The 15,236-nt window shown below is 40.0% G+C and overlaps 1 protein-coding gene across 7 annotated transcripts in view; it reads right to left on the reverse strand.

Moving 5' to 3' along the window:
- The window catches only part of NIN (ninein), a 116,793-nt gene that overhangs the window by 70,576 nt on the left and 30,981 nt on the right, over window positions 1–15,236 (reverse strand). For all 7 annotated transcript variants that reach the window (XM_064292460.1, XM_064292458.1, XM_064292459.1 and 4 more), the window contains one exon: window positions 11,759–11,840. In XM_064292460.1, the coding sequence (XP_064148530.1) occupies window positions 11,759–11,840 (82 nt within the window). The remainder of the gene's footprint in view (window positions 1–11,758; window positions 11,841–15,236) is intronic.

Here is a 15,236-nt window from a genome sequence, read left to right on the forward strand (position 1 = left end):
ACACCAATTAGTCTGAAACCCACCCTTCTCTTACCTGAATGACTCCTTTGTAAACCATCCTGCTTTCTGATCTACCAGACAAGCGGGATGACAGAGCAAAGAAACCAACACAGTGGATTCTAATCAGTTAATGACAGCTAGTCCCTTATATGAAACCTGGCATTAAGATCTCATTATAAAATTAAAAGCTGGAGAATAAAATAGCAAATAAGAAACAACATTAAGAAAAACGGTGCACTACGGTGTTTTGTTTTTCTCTTCATGAGCTTCAATATTGTACAAAATAAAAAGGAGGGTGCAGAAGGGAAAAGTCATCTCTTGACCTTAAAGGACGTCAGCTTTTTAACATAACATGTCTCAGGGTCAACATTCACCGCCACCACCACCGCCACCACCACCACCACCAAACTACAGACTAACCCTTCTCTACAATGGATAGCTTTAAAGCAATAAAATAAATACTTCACTCTATTCAAATGTCTTCTTAGAGATGTTTTAACATCTTGAGCAGTGTTAGGAGAAAAAAAAATTCCATTAAAATACAAAAGACTGACAATGCTTTCATTTTGGTTGTCTTATTGTCCACACAGACATACTGTCTCTTTGGAGAAAGCAATGTGTGTTCTGTTTGAACATAACAATCTTAACAAGATATGTCTGAACTCAAACATGTAGATTTTTAGATGAGGTACGTACACATATCATCAAAATGAGGGTGGCTGACTAGTTAAGAACTAAAGGAACAAAGCCCTTCCTTTTTCACCACTGAAACCATGGCAGAGGTTAGCCAATACTTTACAGTTTCCCTGGGAGGACTGGTGACCCTGTTTGACTAACCATCCCTTCCCCCAAATGCCCTTCCTTCCTCTGGTACGAGCTCAGGTTTCATTATATTCACAGATGTGATCAGAAGCATTCTGAAATGCTCTGCAAAGCTCAGAGTGAAGTATTTATGCTAGCTATATAATTTCTAGTGATATTTATATGCAGCCTTTTAGAAGTCCCAGCCAAGTCATTTTATTAGGTTGAGTGATTCTCTTATGGGAAGTGCTTGAGCATTCAAAATTTATATTGAAAATTGCATGCATATTTGAAGGTACCTTTTATCAGAAGAGAGTGTGTCAGCTTGTGAGTAGTCAGGAGCGGCCCAGACACCCGAGCTCCTTGCTGGCAGCTGACACCCACAGATGCTAGTCAGATAAGAGGCAATGCAGAACCATCCTTAATTTATTACATATTCTTATGTTTTAATGGCAGACAACAAGATACACCATCAGTGACTAAGAGAGCTCAGAAAAGACCGAAAGCAAAAGTTATAAACTCCAAAAATGGCCCATGGGTTTTCATAGCATGAGAACAGAATCATGGCCTGGGGTGGCCATAGCAAAGGAACTCATAACGTAGGCTGTACTTTCTCAGAGGAGAAAAAGTAGTATATGAAAAGCGCCTCTCTTAAAAAAATTCATTGTGATTTAATCCAAAGCCCACCTGTGAACAAAATGGTCACCTAGTTTTTTACCACTAAATACACCACATAGTATATATGGAGGAGTGATGGATTTGAAACAGTGCTTTGTCTAAGCAACAAGAAGGTAACAGATTGAGAACCATTAGGGACCCTGTGGATTTTTGGTTTATTTACTTGATTTATTTTTGCATTGCTGGGAACTTTTTTTGATATGTTTGTAATAAACAATTTTGAGCAAATATCTTTCACAGAACGTACATACATCACAAAGTTAATTTCTAGAGAAATCTATTAAACTGTTAAATCTTTCTGGGATAAAGATATTAGGATACAAAGGAAGCATAGGGTATTAAGCTTTCCTCATCACTGAATTTTCCAAACTACCTACGTGACCAAAAGGGAATTAGGCTAATCACACCATTAATAAATAGTCAGCTCTTAGACTTACACACTTACACATCCTTCCCCTATTAAAAGCATTCGCCTAAATGATAAGAGGGGAAGAAACACAGCAAAGGTACAAAGGTCCAGAGAGGACATTTGTGGTCAACAACCACTGTTTCTGTTAAGCATGTGAAAATTCTATCATTCCCATTATCAAGCTCAGTCAGGGCTTTAGAAGACAATAGCAGCAGCAGCCTATCAAAAGGGAGAGACAACACTGGGGATTTAAAGATGATCTTGTACACCCAAATTAAAGAATGCCTAACATCGTTCTTACCATGTCCGCTGGAAGAGTTGCAAAAATGCAGGCCCTGAGGCAAAGCTTATTTATCTTATGAGCACACCCAAATGTACCTTGCATATTTTAGGGTTTCATCCTGGAGCAATTTTACCCACGTCAGATAATATGAGGTTACCTGGTTTATTTAGAAATAACATTGTTTACATCACACAGCTGCCTTTAATATACGCCTAAGTTAACTGCTTCAATCATGAGCTCCAAGGAGGTAGTGAAATGCCAGTGAAACAATATATAAAGAACTGCCTTGCTTTAGGTGTCTTCTTTCCTTGAAAGCATATTTATGATTCTACCTGGATTGTCAAACTTCCAAGTCATTTTCCCTTCTTTCGCATTTTCCATTTCTTGTATTTGGCACCGCTACAGAAAAAAAAAAGGGGGTGGGGGCTTTGAAGGAAAGCAGATGAGTCCAGCCTGCCTAGAGGAGTCTCAGACACCATCCCTAGAGAGCTTATTATGAAAACACCAATTACTGCAACGTGGCTGTGAGGCAGCTCTACCTGACCAAGTGTAGATGGTCTAATGCTTTATTCCACAAACCAAACACTTGGCTTGAGTAGGGGACAATAGAGAAACCTTCATTCAATCCCCCTAAGACTGCTAGAGTAATGTGGAAGCAACTAACAGACAATTACAGAGCAGGTGGACCAAAAAGAAAAAAAATCTGTGATCAGGACATTCACAAGAGGAAAGAAGCATGCTATTCCTTCCTTCCCTAGCAATTAAGCTAAGCCTGGATGCTCAGATACCACATTCTTTACCTCTCATCTGTCCCAAGAAAAGACAATCCAGAGCTGTGATAATGTACCAGAATCAGGATGAACTACCATGCATATGTATGATTTTTAACAGGAAGGTTTCACTTAAAAAGAAAACTGAAAAGCAATGTCAGGCAGAACAGTCACTCGAAAAGACCAAACTGGATGGAAAAATAGCCACCTACGCCATACCTCTCCCAGTTAGCTCTCTTCCCAAAAGCAGTGGAAACACAGCTTCCCCAACTATAGACCAAGCAGCACAGGGCATGTTTTACTCTCTCTTAAAACTAACCACCAGCCACTGTGTGATGCAGATCACAACTTGCAACTCTCAGCTCTCCTAAACCCTCCACATGGACAGCCAAAGACCAAGCAATGAGGAATCAGGAGGAGGCTGAGATAGCTACCCAGAAGCCTAAATACTGTTATTCAGTCAAATGCTTTCTTTGAAAAAATCACAAACTTAGGATCTGGAGTGAAGTGGCATCCACATCACATACACAGGAAGGTAAAGGAGATTTTCAAAGATGCCCTTTAACTCATATTTATTAAACATTATCAAACACCTGCCATAGGCAAACATTATGTTGTACCTGTTGAGGAGAAGATAGACAGTTTGTCATTTATTGATTCACACTTCCGGTCCCCAAAATGACCTGAGGACACTTCCAAAAATGAAGAATAAAATCCTGTCCTCAGGGGGAGAATACCCTTATTTTAGAATTGCTCATACAGACCCTGGTTTTCTACTCCCCTCCTGACCCACTTAACTAGGCTGGTAAACCATTCCCAGAGATACCACCACCCTCCAAAGGACTGCAGCATACAGGTGACACCTGTCTGAGGCCATTTATACATTTCTGCCAAGTTCACAGTTTCTGAAATCCATCTGAAAATAGAAAGGGGTTAAAAATGATGTATATGCAAAACCCAAGACAAGCACCCCCAGGAAACTTTCTTGAGAACGGGCAGTCACGCAGCCAATGAGCATGCCCCCAGCTCCACTGGACATCCCCACCTCCTTGCTCATTCAGAATGCACCACTACACACGGAGAAATTCCAGTTATGGTGCAAAGTCATGCCTCATTCTAAATAAGAGAAAAATGGAGAGAAAGAATCAAAAGGGAAGATACAGTTGAGACCAAGAAAGACAAACATAGACACCGACAGAGACTAGAGAATGAGACAGAGAAACCGAGTGAGACAGAGAAAGAAAGAGATGAGACGAGACAGACAAGCTGAGAAGAAATGGATTGAGACCATGAGAAAGAGATGGGCAGACACTCAGAGGCTATGGAGGGAGAGGAGAGAGGTTGACGTCATGGAGGAGGGCCAAAGAGACAGATGGGGGGCCAAGAAGTGGAGAAGAGTGGAGGGGGAGACCAGTGAGGGAACAGAGGACATTGGTGAGGGTGTATGTGGAAAGAGGCCAGGGGTAGGGTGAAAGGAGGGTACAGAAAGGGGAAAAGGAGAAGAGAGGCCAAAAGAGAATGAACAACATAAAAAAGACATCAGAGGAAAGCCTTCTGCCATTATCCTCTATTCCTCTTCCTTCCCAGTGTGCTCCCTGCCTCCACAGGAGATCATGGGCAAGCAGCCTCATCATCCCATGCTTCAGTATGCACACAGCCCTTTACAAGGCAGCTGCTTCCAGGGGCCACTAGCGCCAAGCTCTGCAATGACTCCTCTCTCCTGGAATCTCCCCACAAGATCCAGGTGTTCAATTTGGACTTCCAAGTTCTCCTCTGACATCATCCAGTGACAGAATTTTAGGCGCAATCTTCACACCAGTTCTCACCAGTCCCTGAATGATGCTCCTTGTGGAACACAGGGGCTTCTGGACACAAAGGTAATGGGGTGGCTCCTGATTAGCTTTGACTCAGAGGGAGGCCTTGAGGGGAAGGTTAACACTCCTCTCCAAGGTGCCCAAGATGGTGTGACAGCCTCCAGGGCTGATTTGTCTGACAAAATGACATTAGCCAGGCTGTCATTTCAGGAACTGGAACTGCTCTGATCTCATTTTTGCCCCAATTTTCTCTTCCTTGCTAGTCTCCTTTCCCTTCAATGAGCTCACGTGAAGGGCATACCGATTCTCCAAGACGTCCTGCAGAAAACTATCACCTTCATGTCACTTGTTTGGAAACCTTATACACCCACTGGAGTTGAAATAAACTTAAAATGTCTGCACAATTCCCAAGTGAACATTTTCATTATCAAAATTCTCATCAGCCCTATTTAATTTTAAATAACCCCAGTATTTTTTCCACATATAATTTTTTTAAAGATTGGCTTTGTGCCAGTCTTTTCTTCTGTAGCACAATTTAATAGCTCCTTAGTCTTTGCACAGATACATCACAATTTGCAAAACCAATATACCATCAAATATTTACACTTGCTGTATATAATTTTTTTTCACTATTTTAAATGACTTATACACACATCATTGTGCACACTTGTAATTATTTGTAGCATAAAATCTGAGATCGGCATTGGTTGGGCAAAGGGATTTTTACAGTTTTTCAAACCTATTTAATTCTAGAAATGTTCTGTCATTTTACATGACCACCAGCGGGGTATGAGTTTTTCCAATTCCCCATGACTTTATAAACACCTCCTCACACCCTCTTTTGTTGTTATTGGTGGTTAGTGGTTTTGTTTTGTTTTAATTTTTGCAGAAAATTTCTGGTCCTCACTGTTAGCATCTCATAGATACCAAGGGAATAGGGGACTAAGTTCTTACCTTACTCAACTGAGAGGAAAACAAAACAAGCCTCTTGGGTCATCTGTGCATTATCAGTTGCCATGGAGTCAATCTCAACTCATGGCGACCCCATGTGTGTCAGAATAGAACTGTGTTCCATAGGGTTTTCTTTTTAATTATTTTATTTATTTTGTTGTTGTTACACAGCAAAACACACACCAATGCAACTGTTTGGTGTTATATATCATTTAGTGACAATGATTATAGTCTTCGAGTTGTGCAACCATTCTCACCCTCCTTTTCTGAGTTGTTCTTTCCCTAATGACATAAATTCACTACCCTTTAAGGTTCCTATCTAATCTTTCAAGATGCTGTTGTCAATTTGATCCCACATAGACAGTTCTTAAAAGAGTATAATGCTCAAGGCAGAGCTTTTTTTTTTACTAGTTAAGCTAAACAACTGTTTGGTTTTAAGAAGATTTCATGGGATATTTTTGGTTTAAGTTTTAAAGACTACCTCAGGGCAAGAGTTTCAAGGGTTCATCCAACCTTCACTGCTCTAGGAAGTCCGGAGTCCATTAGAATTTGAAATTCTATTCTGCACTTTCCCCCTTTTGATCAAGATTCTCCTACAGAATCTTTGATCAAGATGTTTGGTAATAGTAGCCGGGCACCATCCAGTTCTTCTGGTCTCATGGCAAAAGAGGCGGTTGTTCATGGAGGCAATGAGCCACGCATTCCATTTCCTCCTCCTATTCTGGACTCTCCTTCTTCCTCTGTTGCTCCAGGCAAATAGAGACCAATTACTGTGCCTGGGATGACCACTTGCAAACGTTTAAGACCCCAGACACTACACAACACACTAGGAGGTAGAACAGAAGCACTAAACATGTTATGAGGCCAATTAACTGGGATGTCCCACAAAACCATAACCCTAAGCCTCGAAACCAAGAAGCCAAATTCCATGAGGCTTCTGGTTGTACATAAGCAGACTCAGCAGCTACTCTTTTTTTTTTTTTTGGTAAATATATCTATCACACAACTTTTGCCAGTTCAACTTTTTACAGGTGTAAAATTTATAGACAGCAATTACAATAATCAGCTGTGCAACTTTACTCATAATCAATGCGATATTTCTATCACTGTTAATGCTCCATAGGATTTTCAATGGCTGAGTTTTGGGAAGTAGATCACCAGGCCTTTCTTCCAAGGTGCCTTTGGGTAGACTCAAACTGCCAACCTTTTGGTTTGCAGCTAAACGTGTTAACCATTTGCATCACCCAGGAACTCTGTGTATAATACTTCCTAAAAACTGGGCCCTCATCCAGACTTCAGCACCTGGTTCAAGGCCTCTGAACTTAAGTTTCAAACACAAATCTTCAATCACTGCAAGTCAAGATGTAGCCCAAGGCCTGGCCATAGGACCTGCTTCAATGCACATTCGCTAAATGAGTGAAAGGATATATTATATTTATTTTTTTCCAAAATATAAGGAAAAGAAAGTTAGGGCAGTTCCTGGAAACAAGAAGGTCTGTTACCAAAAATTACCAAAAAAATCACCTGCACTGAAACTATGCCTAGTCCTAGCTCTTTAATGAAGTGGCTTTTCTTTCCAAGCCTGTGCTTTCCCTCACCGATAAACAAAGGAGAGACATTTCATGTGAACCACACCAGGGAAAGAAAGGGCCTCCTGCATTATGCTAACATCTACAGAACAGAAATCTAATGCAAGATGCATCAAACGAGGACAAAATCTCTGGAGAGCAGATCCAGATGCCATGCAGCTCAGGGCCTATGCCAGCATTTCCATTACAAATTCCTATCATCCAAAGCCACAGCGAACTGAATAAATAATAATAAAGTTGTTATCTTTCTCCTATTCCAGGAAAATCATTTAAAAATTACACTGTAGATGTAAGGGCAGGATGCCACCGACAATGCTAATCAGTTTGGAATTTATAAGGGACTCCTTCTACCCTCAATCCATTTTTCTGTCCTTTTCTAAATTTCAGCATTTTTTATATTATTGTTTTCTTTTTAGGGGGAAAACTCTCCTGAGAGTCTTAGAATCATAAATACAAGACTTAAAAAGGATGCTGCAAATAATCACGTCCATACCCCCAATCTTAAAAAAATAAAATTTTACCCCAGAGAAGTTATAAAAGGTAGAGCCCAAGACTATGGAAATAATTCATTTAATTCCATCGCCTCTCAAATTCCATTAGAGCTTTGTGTTTGTGTTATTCATACATAAGTGCCTTTTTATTAGAGAAGTATGAAAATATGAAATATAGTGAGTATTTGTCCTTTAGGAAGCAAGATTTTATAGAGTCAATTTATGAAGATAAAATCTTCCAGAAACACAAAGCTAGCTTTTTTGGTGGATTTGGATAATGTCATTAGGTATTAACTGTCACCGGACAATGACAGTTCCTCTGTCCACTTGTCATTCAGATATCAGGAGACAAATAATCAAATTTTGGAGCTTAGAGAGATTTTAAATGTCTTCCAGTACAACTACTTTTATGTATGAGGTGACCAAAGATCACAGTGGTTATGTCCTTTTCTAAATTTCAGCATTTTTTATATTATTGTTTTCTTTTTAGGGGAAAAACTCTCCTGAGAGTCTTAGAATCACAAGGTCATCCATTTAGAGAGGCAGAGCCAGGATTGGAACTCAGGTTCCCTGACTCCTGGCTCAAGGGTCTTTCCACCATATCAAGCTGGCTTTTCTATATTACAGCATCTGATGTATTTAACTTATTAAAATCTTAAGTGTTATGAAATATCAGTGCACGACCCACTCAGTTCTAATGCTGTGCACTGCTGTTCTTCTAATTTGTCAGTCTCCTTCCATAGTTTAAGGGTAAGCTTTTCTCTCAAAAAGGAGACCTGGTGGTGTAGTGGTTAAGCACTCGGCTGCTAACCAAAAGGTCAGCGATCTGAATCTACTCCACAGGAGAAAAATGTGGCAGTCTGCTTCCATAAAGATTACAGCCTTGGAAACCCTGTGGGGCACTTCTACTCTATCCTATTGAGTCACTATGAGTTGGAATCAACTCGATGGCAACAGGTTAATGGGGTTCCTCTCAAAGTCTACCAGGTCCATTTACTTCAAAAGTCAAGACAAAAATACCACAGTCCCAGCCTCTTATGGTAGAAGATGAATTAAGTACTGAGCAGCCAAATAGCATTGAGGATATGGACACAGGCTTCCCTGTCCTAACGATCAGGTGAAACCCGCTCTTGCTCCTTCTTGCTGCCTCTGGCCACTTGTCAGAATCCTTTGGTCAGCATGTACTGACTAAGGACAGGGTGTGCCCCAGCTCATCCATTTGAAGGCTCACATCCTTAAACTAATGCCTCTTTAAATCACATCCCTTGATGATATTGTGCTAGTATCCTCTTCTGCCACTATCTGTGAGACTTCAATGAAGCTACTTCCCTCTTTGTTCTTCAATTTGCTCATCAATAAAATGACAGGGTCCTTTCTAGCCCTATAGTCTTAGTTATACAACCTGGTAAATGTAATTAATGTCACAGAATTTATATGCTTAAAAACTATTAAATTTTGCTATATACATTTTACCACAATAGAACTTTTCAAAATGTTATGGTCTATGATTTAAGTAATAATTGTTTTCATTAAGGGTAAGAGAGGAGTGAACTCAAGTGGCCTCTGATATATTGTATTTGAGTCCTGCCGCTTCTGTCTCTTGCCAGCCAAGCCAGACAACTAGCAGGGGCAGGGTCACATTTTAGAGTGGGTGAGGGAATGCTTGAGTGGAAAGAATTGCATGATCCCAAGAACAACTGCAGAGGCCCCGGAGAGATGGGTGAAAGACAGAAAAAGCGGGGAATGTGGGAGGAAGGGCTGACTCCCAGCCATATGTTAGATAAGGCTCTCTTCAGGCATAGGCTCAACCCAGTCCCAGCTTTTATGCTGCCAGGGCAAACGTTAGAGAAGCCACATAAATGCTGGGTGAAATGCCATCAATAATAAGTCCTTTGCTGCTTCATTACACTGATTGGGGCACCACAGTAACGAAGATTTGCTGCAGCCCCCCCAAAGGATGGAGCACACGGCCAAGCTAGACAAGTCCCTTCTGTATGTTGTTCTGGAAGACTTGTTCATGTAGTGGTCCCTGCCTGCACAGCAGTGAGGCACACGCATAACCCTGAAACCACGATCTGGAGCTGGAGTTATAAACTTTTGCTTTCTGGCTGTTACTAAGCTTAGCCAGCCATTGTCTGTCACATCCTACTGTTTAGCTCCCAACCCTGCACAACTCTAGGGGGCACTGTTCACATCTGTAGTCATCAAGAATCTGTATATTTATGATGACAATTTTTCTGGAAGGCGACAGTAAAGGGGTTGAAGAAAGGGCAGTAGAGGGCTCATGTGGACTAATGGCAGCAGGGCTGCCTGTTTTCAAATCCACATGAAAGCACATTATCAGCACGCACAAGAACACTGAATTTATGCCTGTGTGGCCTATGCTCATATTAACTAAAATGTCTGCCAGTACTAATGCCATCACTGCTTTATTCAGGGTTCCCAGATCTTTCATTATTATTATCCAGATGAGAGACAACCTTAAAAAAGTAAAAATATCAATAAAATGTAAGAACCTATAAGAACAAAAATCCATGTCTGGCAGTGATCACCTAATAAAATTGTACTGCTAATCTAAAAAATGTTGAGAATGCAATAACCTCCTTCAAGGGCTCACTGGGGGCTTCCAGAGAGCTCTGGAGAGTCTCAGAGTGAAAATTTCCCATGCTAGGAGTAACTGCCATTATCAAAAAGGGGGAGACTCAATTGAGAATCCAAAATATTGCTAAATACACTGTTCATACATAAGACACAAATTTGGAGCAACTGATAAGCTAGTATGAAGAATTAGATCAAGAGTAAGGATAAGAAATGAGTTCCCATCTGTGCCTCATCTAAATAGGTCACATTGAATGACTCCTTATAGTGACAATATGGAAATGATTTCTTCTCAGTCTCAGAACTGGACTATATTTTTTGATGTTCTCATTTTTAAAGTCGAGCTTATTGAGCCATCATTTACACAAAGTAAATTTTACCCTTTTAGTTCACAATTTTATGTGTTGGAAAAACTCATACTACAATGTAATCACACCACAAAAAAGATATAAAACAATTTCACACGCCCAAAATTCCCCTGTGTCACTTTATATCCCTAGCCCTCAACAGCCACTGACCTGATAAACCAGACTATGTTGTAATACAGATTTCCACATGGTTCAAACTTCCCCTTAAATATTTACCATATTTCATTTATTCTAAAACACTTTTCCCTCATCAGATGTGAACACTCTGAAATTAGGCTGTGCCTACTAATCAATGGCATTTTACCATTAAAATTGGCAATTTTTATACTTTAAAAATGAAGTATAAAATGAAGTATAAAAATAACAATCTCTTATAATTGACGGTACCTTAAAAATAAATAAAATACAACATTGAAGTCTTATTTCATAACACTCATTGAATACTTACTCTGTGTTAAGCATCTGACTAGGCCTTGGGAATACAAAAATGAACAATATCGTCTTTAAGGAACCACTTGTGAGAGGGGACAGATAAGCAATTATAATATCATGTGATAATGTCTATAACAGAGGGGTATCGACTCACTAGAACTAAATAAAATTAACTCTAGATTGTTCTTCTTTCACGCACTTCCTCAAAACTTGCATCTTTCCATGATGTTCTTGAATCTAATATCATTTACAGGAAATAAGGATGAAGGCAGTACCACCCAGCTTCACTCTACTAGTTCTAAGAATGAGTTATTGCCACATCATCTGCCATATTGCCTAGGAACAATCCAGTCATTTACTCCATAATACACTGCTGTAGTAGGGAAGTCTCATTTTAGTGTTCAACAGCTGCAAGGCTTTTATGATAAAATCAAACGAAGAGTCACTGAAAAAAACTATTCAATCTATGGAAGACGGATGCTCTGCATCTTTCATAGACATGCTTCAAGGTCGCCAAATTCTTCCCTAGAAAACTTTTAAAGGGAATATAGAGAAGAAAAGTTAGTGCCCTTACCTGGTTCTTGAAAGTGCTCTTCATTTGATAGCGTTCTAGACAAGATAAGTATTAACGCTTCTTTAAATTGGTCAAAATGCACCTAAAGATAAATAAAAATAAATTTAAAATAGTTTCCACAGCTTTAAGAATGCAAATCCATCTACAAGGTACCAGAACCATTTGTTCACATCCTAACAGCTTTGAAATGAGTCATAACCTGCTTTTGTTTTTTTTTTTTTTTTTTCTCAACAGTACAGAAGGGGGAAATGGGTAGGTAATTTGTTTTTGACATTTTGGTGTTATAAACACTAATATAAATATCAATATTTATTCAACCCCTGAGGGGAAACATTATATAGCAAAACTCTCTTTACAAACTCAAAAAAATATATGTTTTGAACTCTTAGCTCCTTTTATTTTTCTGAATAAGACCTGAAGAGAAAGAGGTTAGCTATTAGGGAAAACTTCCCAAGTAAATAAACTACTGGAACAGTGCATTAAGGATGCTTTCATCTCTTAAGATATTCTAGAAGGGAGCAAGCTAGTGTTTGAGGATGAACTGAATATAGTCTTGCCTGAGGCAGGTATATAATATTTATCTCCCAAGACCCCTTTAAACCCCAGTTCCATAAACAAGCAAAAATCAATAACAAACACGATAAAAGAACCTTGGGAAGCATTTTCCTGAATTCTTAAAAATAAAATTACCTTGACTGAGTCTTATTTAAGTAAATACTTGATCAGGAATGAGATTATTACTTTTGTTTAAATGGTAAAATGGTTTTCTTAATGGCCAACTGTATTTTTTATAAACTTATGTGATCTCATCATGGGACAGGAGGGGGAGATAATATTTTTTTTCCACATTAATTCTAGTTTGATAATGTTACCTATTTATACAGAACCCTGCCTGATAAAGTATCTAAATACAAAGTTGATAAATTTGTAAAATTTGCACTGTTATGAGTCTCCTGGAAAGTCATTACAAAATACTCCTAGAAGTTTAAATATAGGTGACAGATAAAAACCACTTCTAAATTAAATTTGGAAAAGCAACAAACCTCATAAGTTATTTAACCAATGGAAGGGAAAAAACCATATGTCTTCTCCATGCAAATCAAACAAAGAAGAGATAACCATTAAGATTCATGTCATAACTGATTCCAACACAACCAGATGGTGCCCAGCTACCACCACTGACTGTTCTGACAGGGACCACAATAGAGGGTCCCGGACAGAGCTGGAGAAAAATGTAGAACAAAATTCTAACTCACAAAAAAAGACCAGATTTACTGGCCTGACAGAGACTGGAGAAAATTCCAGAGTATGGCCCTCGGTCCCTCTTTTAGCTCAGTAATGAAGTCACACCTGAGGTTTACCCTTCATCCAAAGATTAGACAGGCCCATTAAACAAAGCAAGACTAAAGGGGCACACCAGTTCAGGGACAAGGACTAGAAGGCAAGAGGGGACAGGAAAGCTGGTAATAGGGAACCCAAGGTCCAGAAGGGAAGAGTGTTGACATGTCATGGGGTTGGTAACCAATGTCACAAAACAATATGTGTACTAATTGTTTAATGAGAAACTAGTTTGTTCTGTAAACCTTCATCTAAAGTACAATAACAAAAAATCAATTAAAAAAAAAGATTCTTGTCATAAAACTATATGCTTGCAATCTACCCTAAGTATATATGATTTCTCTACATTACCCAAAACCCAGTGCCGTCAAGTCGATTTCGACTCATAGCGACCCTATAGGACAGAGTAGAACTGCTCCGTAGAGTTTCCAAGGAGCACTCGGCAGATTCGAACTGCTGACCCTTTGGTTAGCAGCTGTAGCACTTAACCACTACACCACCAGGGTTTCCTTCTCTACATTAGTCTTGATTAATTGAGGTTATTTTGCAGAATCATATCTCAACAATCAACGGAGTCAGAGCAGAATCAGTTGAGGGAGGTAGGGTATCTGCTGAAGGGCCAGGGTGGTAAATCAATGAAAGGGTTAAAAGATTGTCTAAATTTAGGCAGTGGTAATTAGGCTTCACAGCTGACAATTTGCTAAGAGGCCTGAGGGAGAGTCAGAGATGGGCTTTAGCCACTGTGGCATCCCAGCTCCAGTTCACCTGGGCAAGGCCACCTTCCCAACCAGCCAGTTCACAACATCACGTACCCAACAGCCTCCCTCTCCCCTTCCCCAGAGGTTTAACAGACATCTACTAATTCCTGCCAGAATCATCCTTTTCTTCTCAGGAAAGGCAGTAGAAGGGCTAGGAGCTTAGGCTCTGGACCAGGTGGTTCTAGGCTCTAATCCTGACTCTGCCACTTACTTTTGCTGTGCTTTGGCTAAATCACTAAACTTCTCTGAGCTTTAGTTTGTTAATCTGTAAAAAATGGGATATCTAACAACTAATGTTTATTATTCATTTAACAAATATTTATTGAACACCTGCTTTGTGCCAGGTACAATCCTAGGCCATGATGATATAGCAGTGAACAAAACTGACAAAAACTCCTCCATGCCCCTGTGGCACTCATACTCTTGGGAAATGTTACAGTGAGCCAGGTACTGTGCTAACAGCATTCCATGTATTAGGTATTATTTATGGATTTCCTGGGTGGTACAAACAGCTAATGCATTTGGCTGCTCACTGAAAGGCTGGAGGCTCAAGTCCACCTAGAGGCACCTTGAAAGAAAGGCCTAGTAATCTACTTCTTAAAAATCAGCCATCGAAAACCCTACTGTTCTTCTCTGACACATATGGGGTCACCATGAGCCAGAATCAACTCAACAGCAACTGGTCAACTAGATATTTATAATACCACCCTCCTCACAGAGGCATTAAGAGGATGGAATGAGAATTATGTAGTGTCTAGGGTTTCCTGGAACTTAATAGGGACCTAGCAATTGGTAGTTATTAATAGTAACAGGTATAGTAATGGCCACCACTCATCTGGCAGTTCATGGTACTGTGGTAATATTGCTATGATGTTGGAAGCTATGCCACCAGTATCCCAAATACCAACAGGGTCACCCATGGTCAGGTTTCAGCATAGCTTCCAGACTAAGACAGACTAGGAAAAAGGCCTGGTGAGCTAAAATCTTCTGGATAACAACAGAACATTGTCCGATATAGTACAGGAAGATGAGCTTCTCAGGTTGGAAGGTACATGGATTGACACAGTGGCTGCAACAATGAGCTTAAACACAGCAATGATTGTAAGGATGGTATGGAACCAGGCAATGTTTCATTCCATTATACATAAGGTCACTGTGAGTCAGAGCCTACTTGATGGCACCTAACAACAATAACAATAGTAATGGGGGTGACCGTTTCCACAACTTTTACAGATGGCAAACTAGAAAACAGCACGTCTTCAAGCAAAGCAACTGGCAGTAGGGGTGACCAAAAGACCCAAGAGGGAGTGGGGTGGGGGGAGAAGGGAGGTCAGGGACTGCCTTCTCCCCCAGAACCTGCATAGTTGCCCAGCACTAGGGAA

The sequence above is a fragment of the Loxodonta africana genome, chromosome 10 (genome assembly GCF_030014295.1).
Source record: "Loxodonta africana isolate mLoxAfr1 chromosome 10, mLoxAfr1.hap2, whole genome shotgun sequence".
Classification (NCBI taxonomy): domain Eukaryota; kingdom Metazoa; phylum Chordata; class Mammalia; order Proboscidea; family Elephantidae; genus Loxodonta; species Loxodonta africana.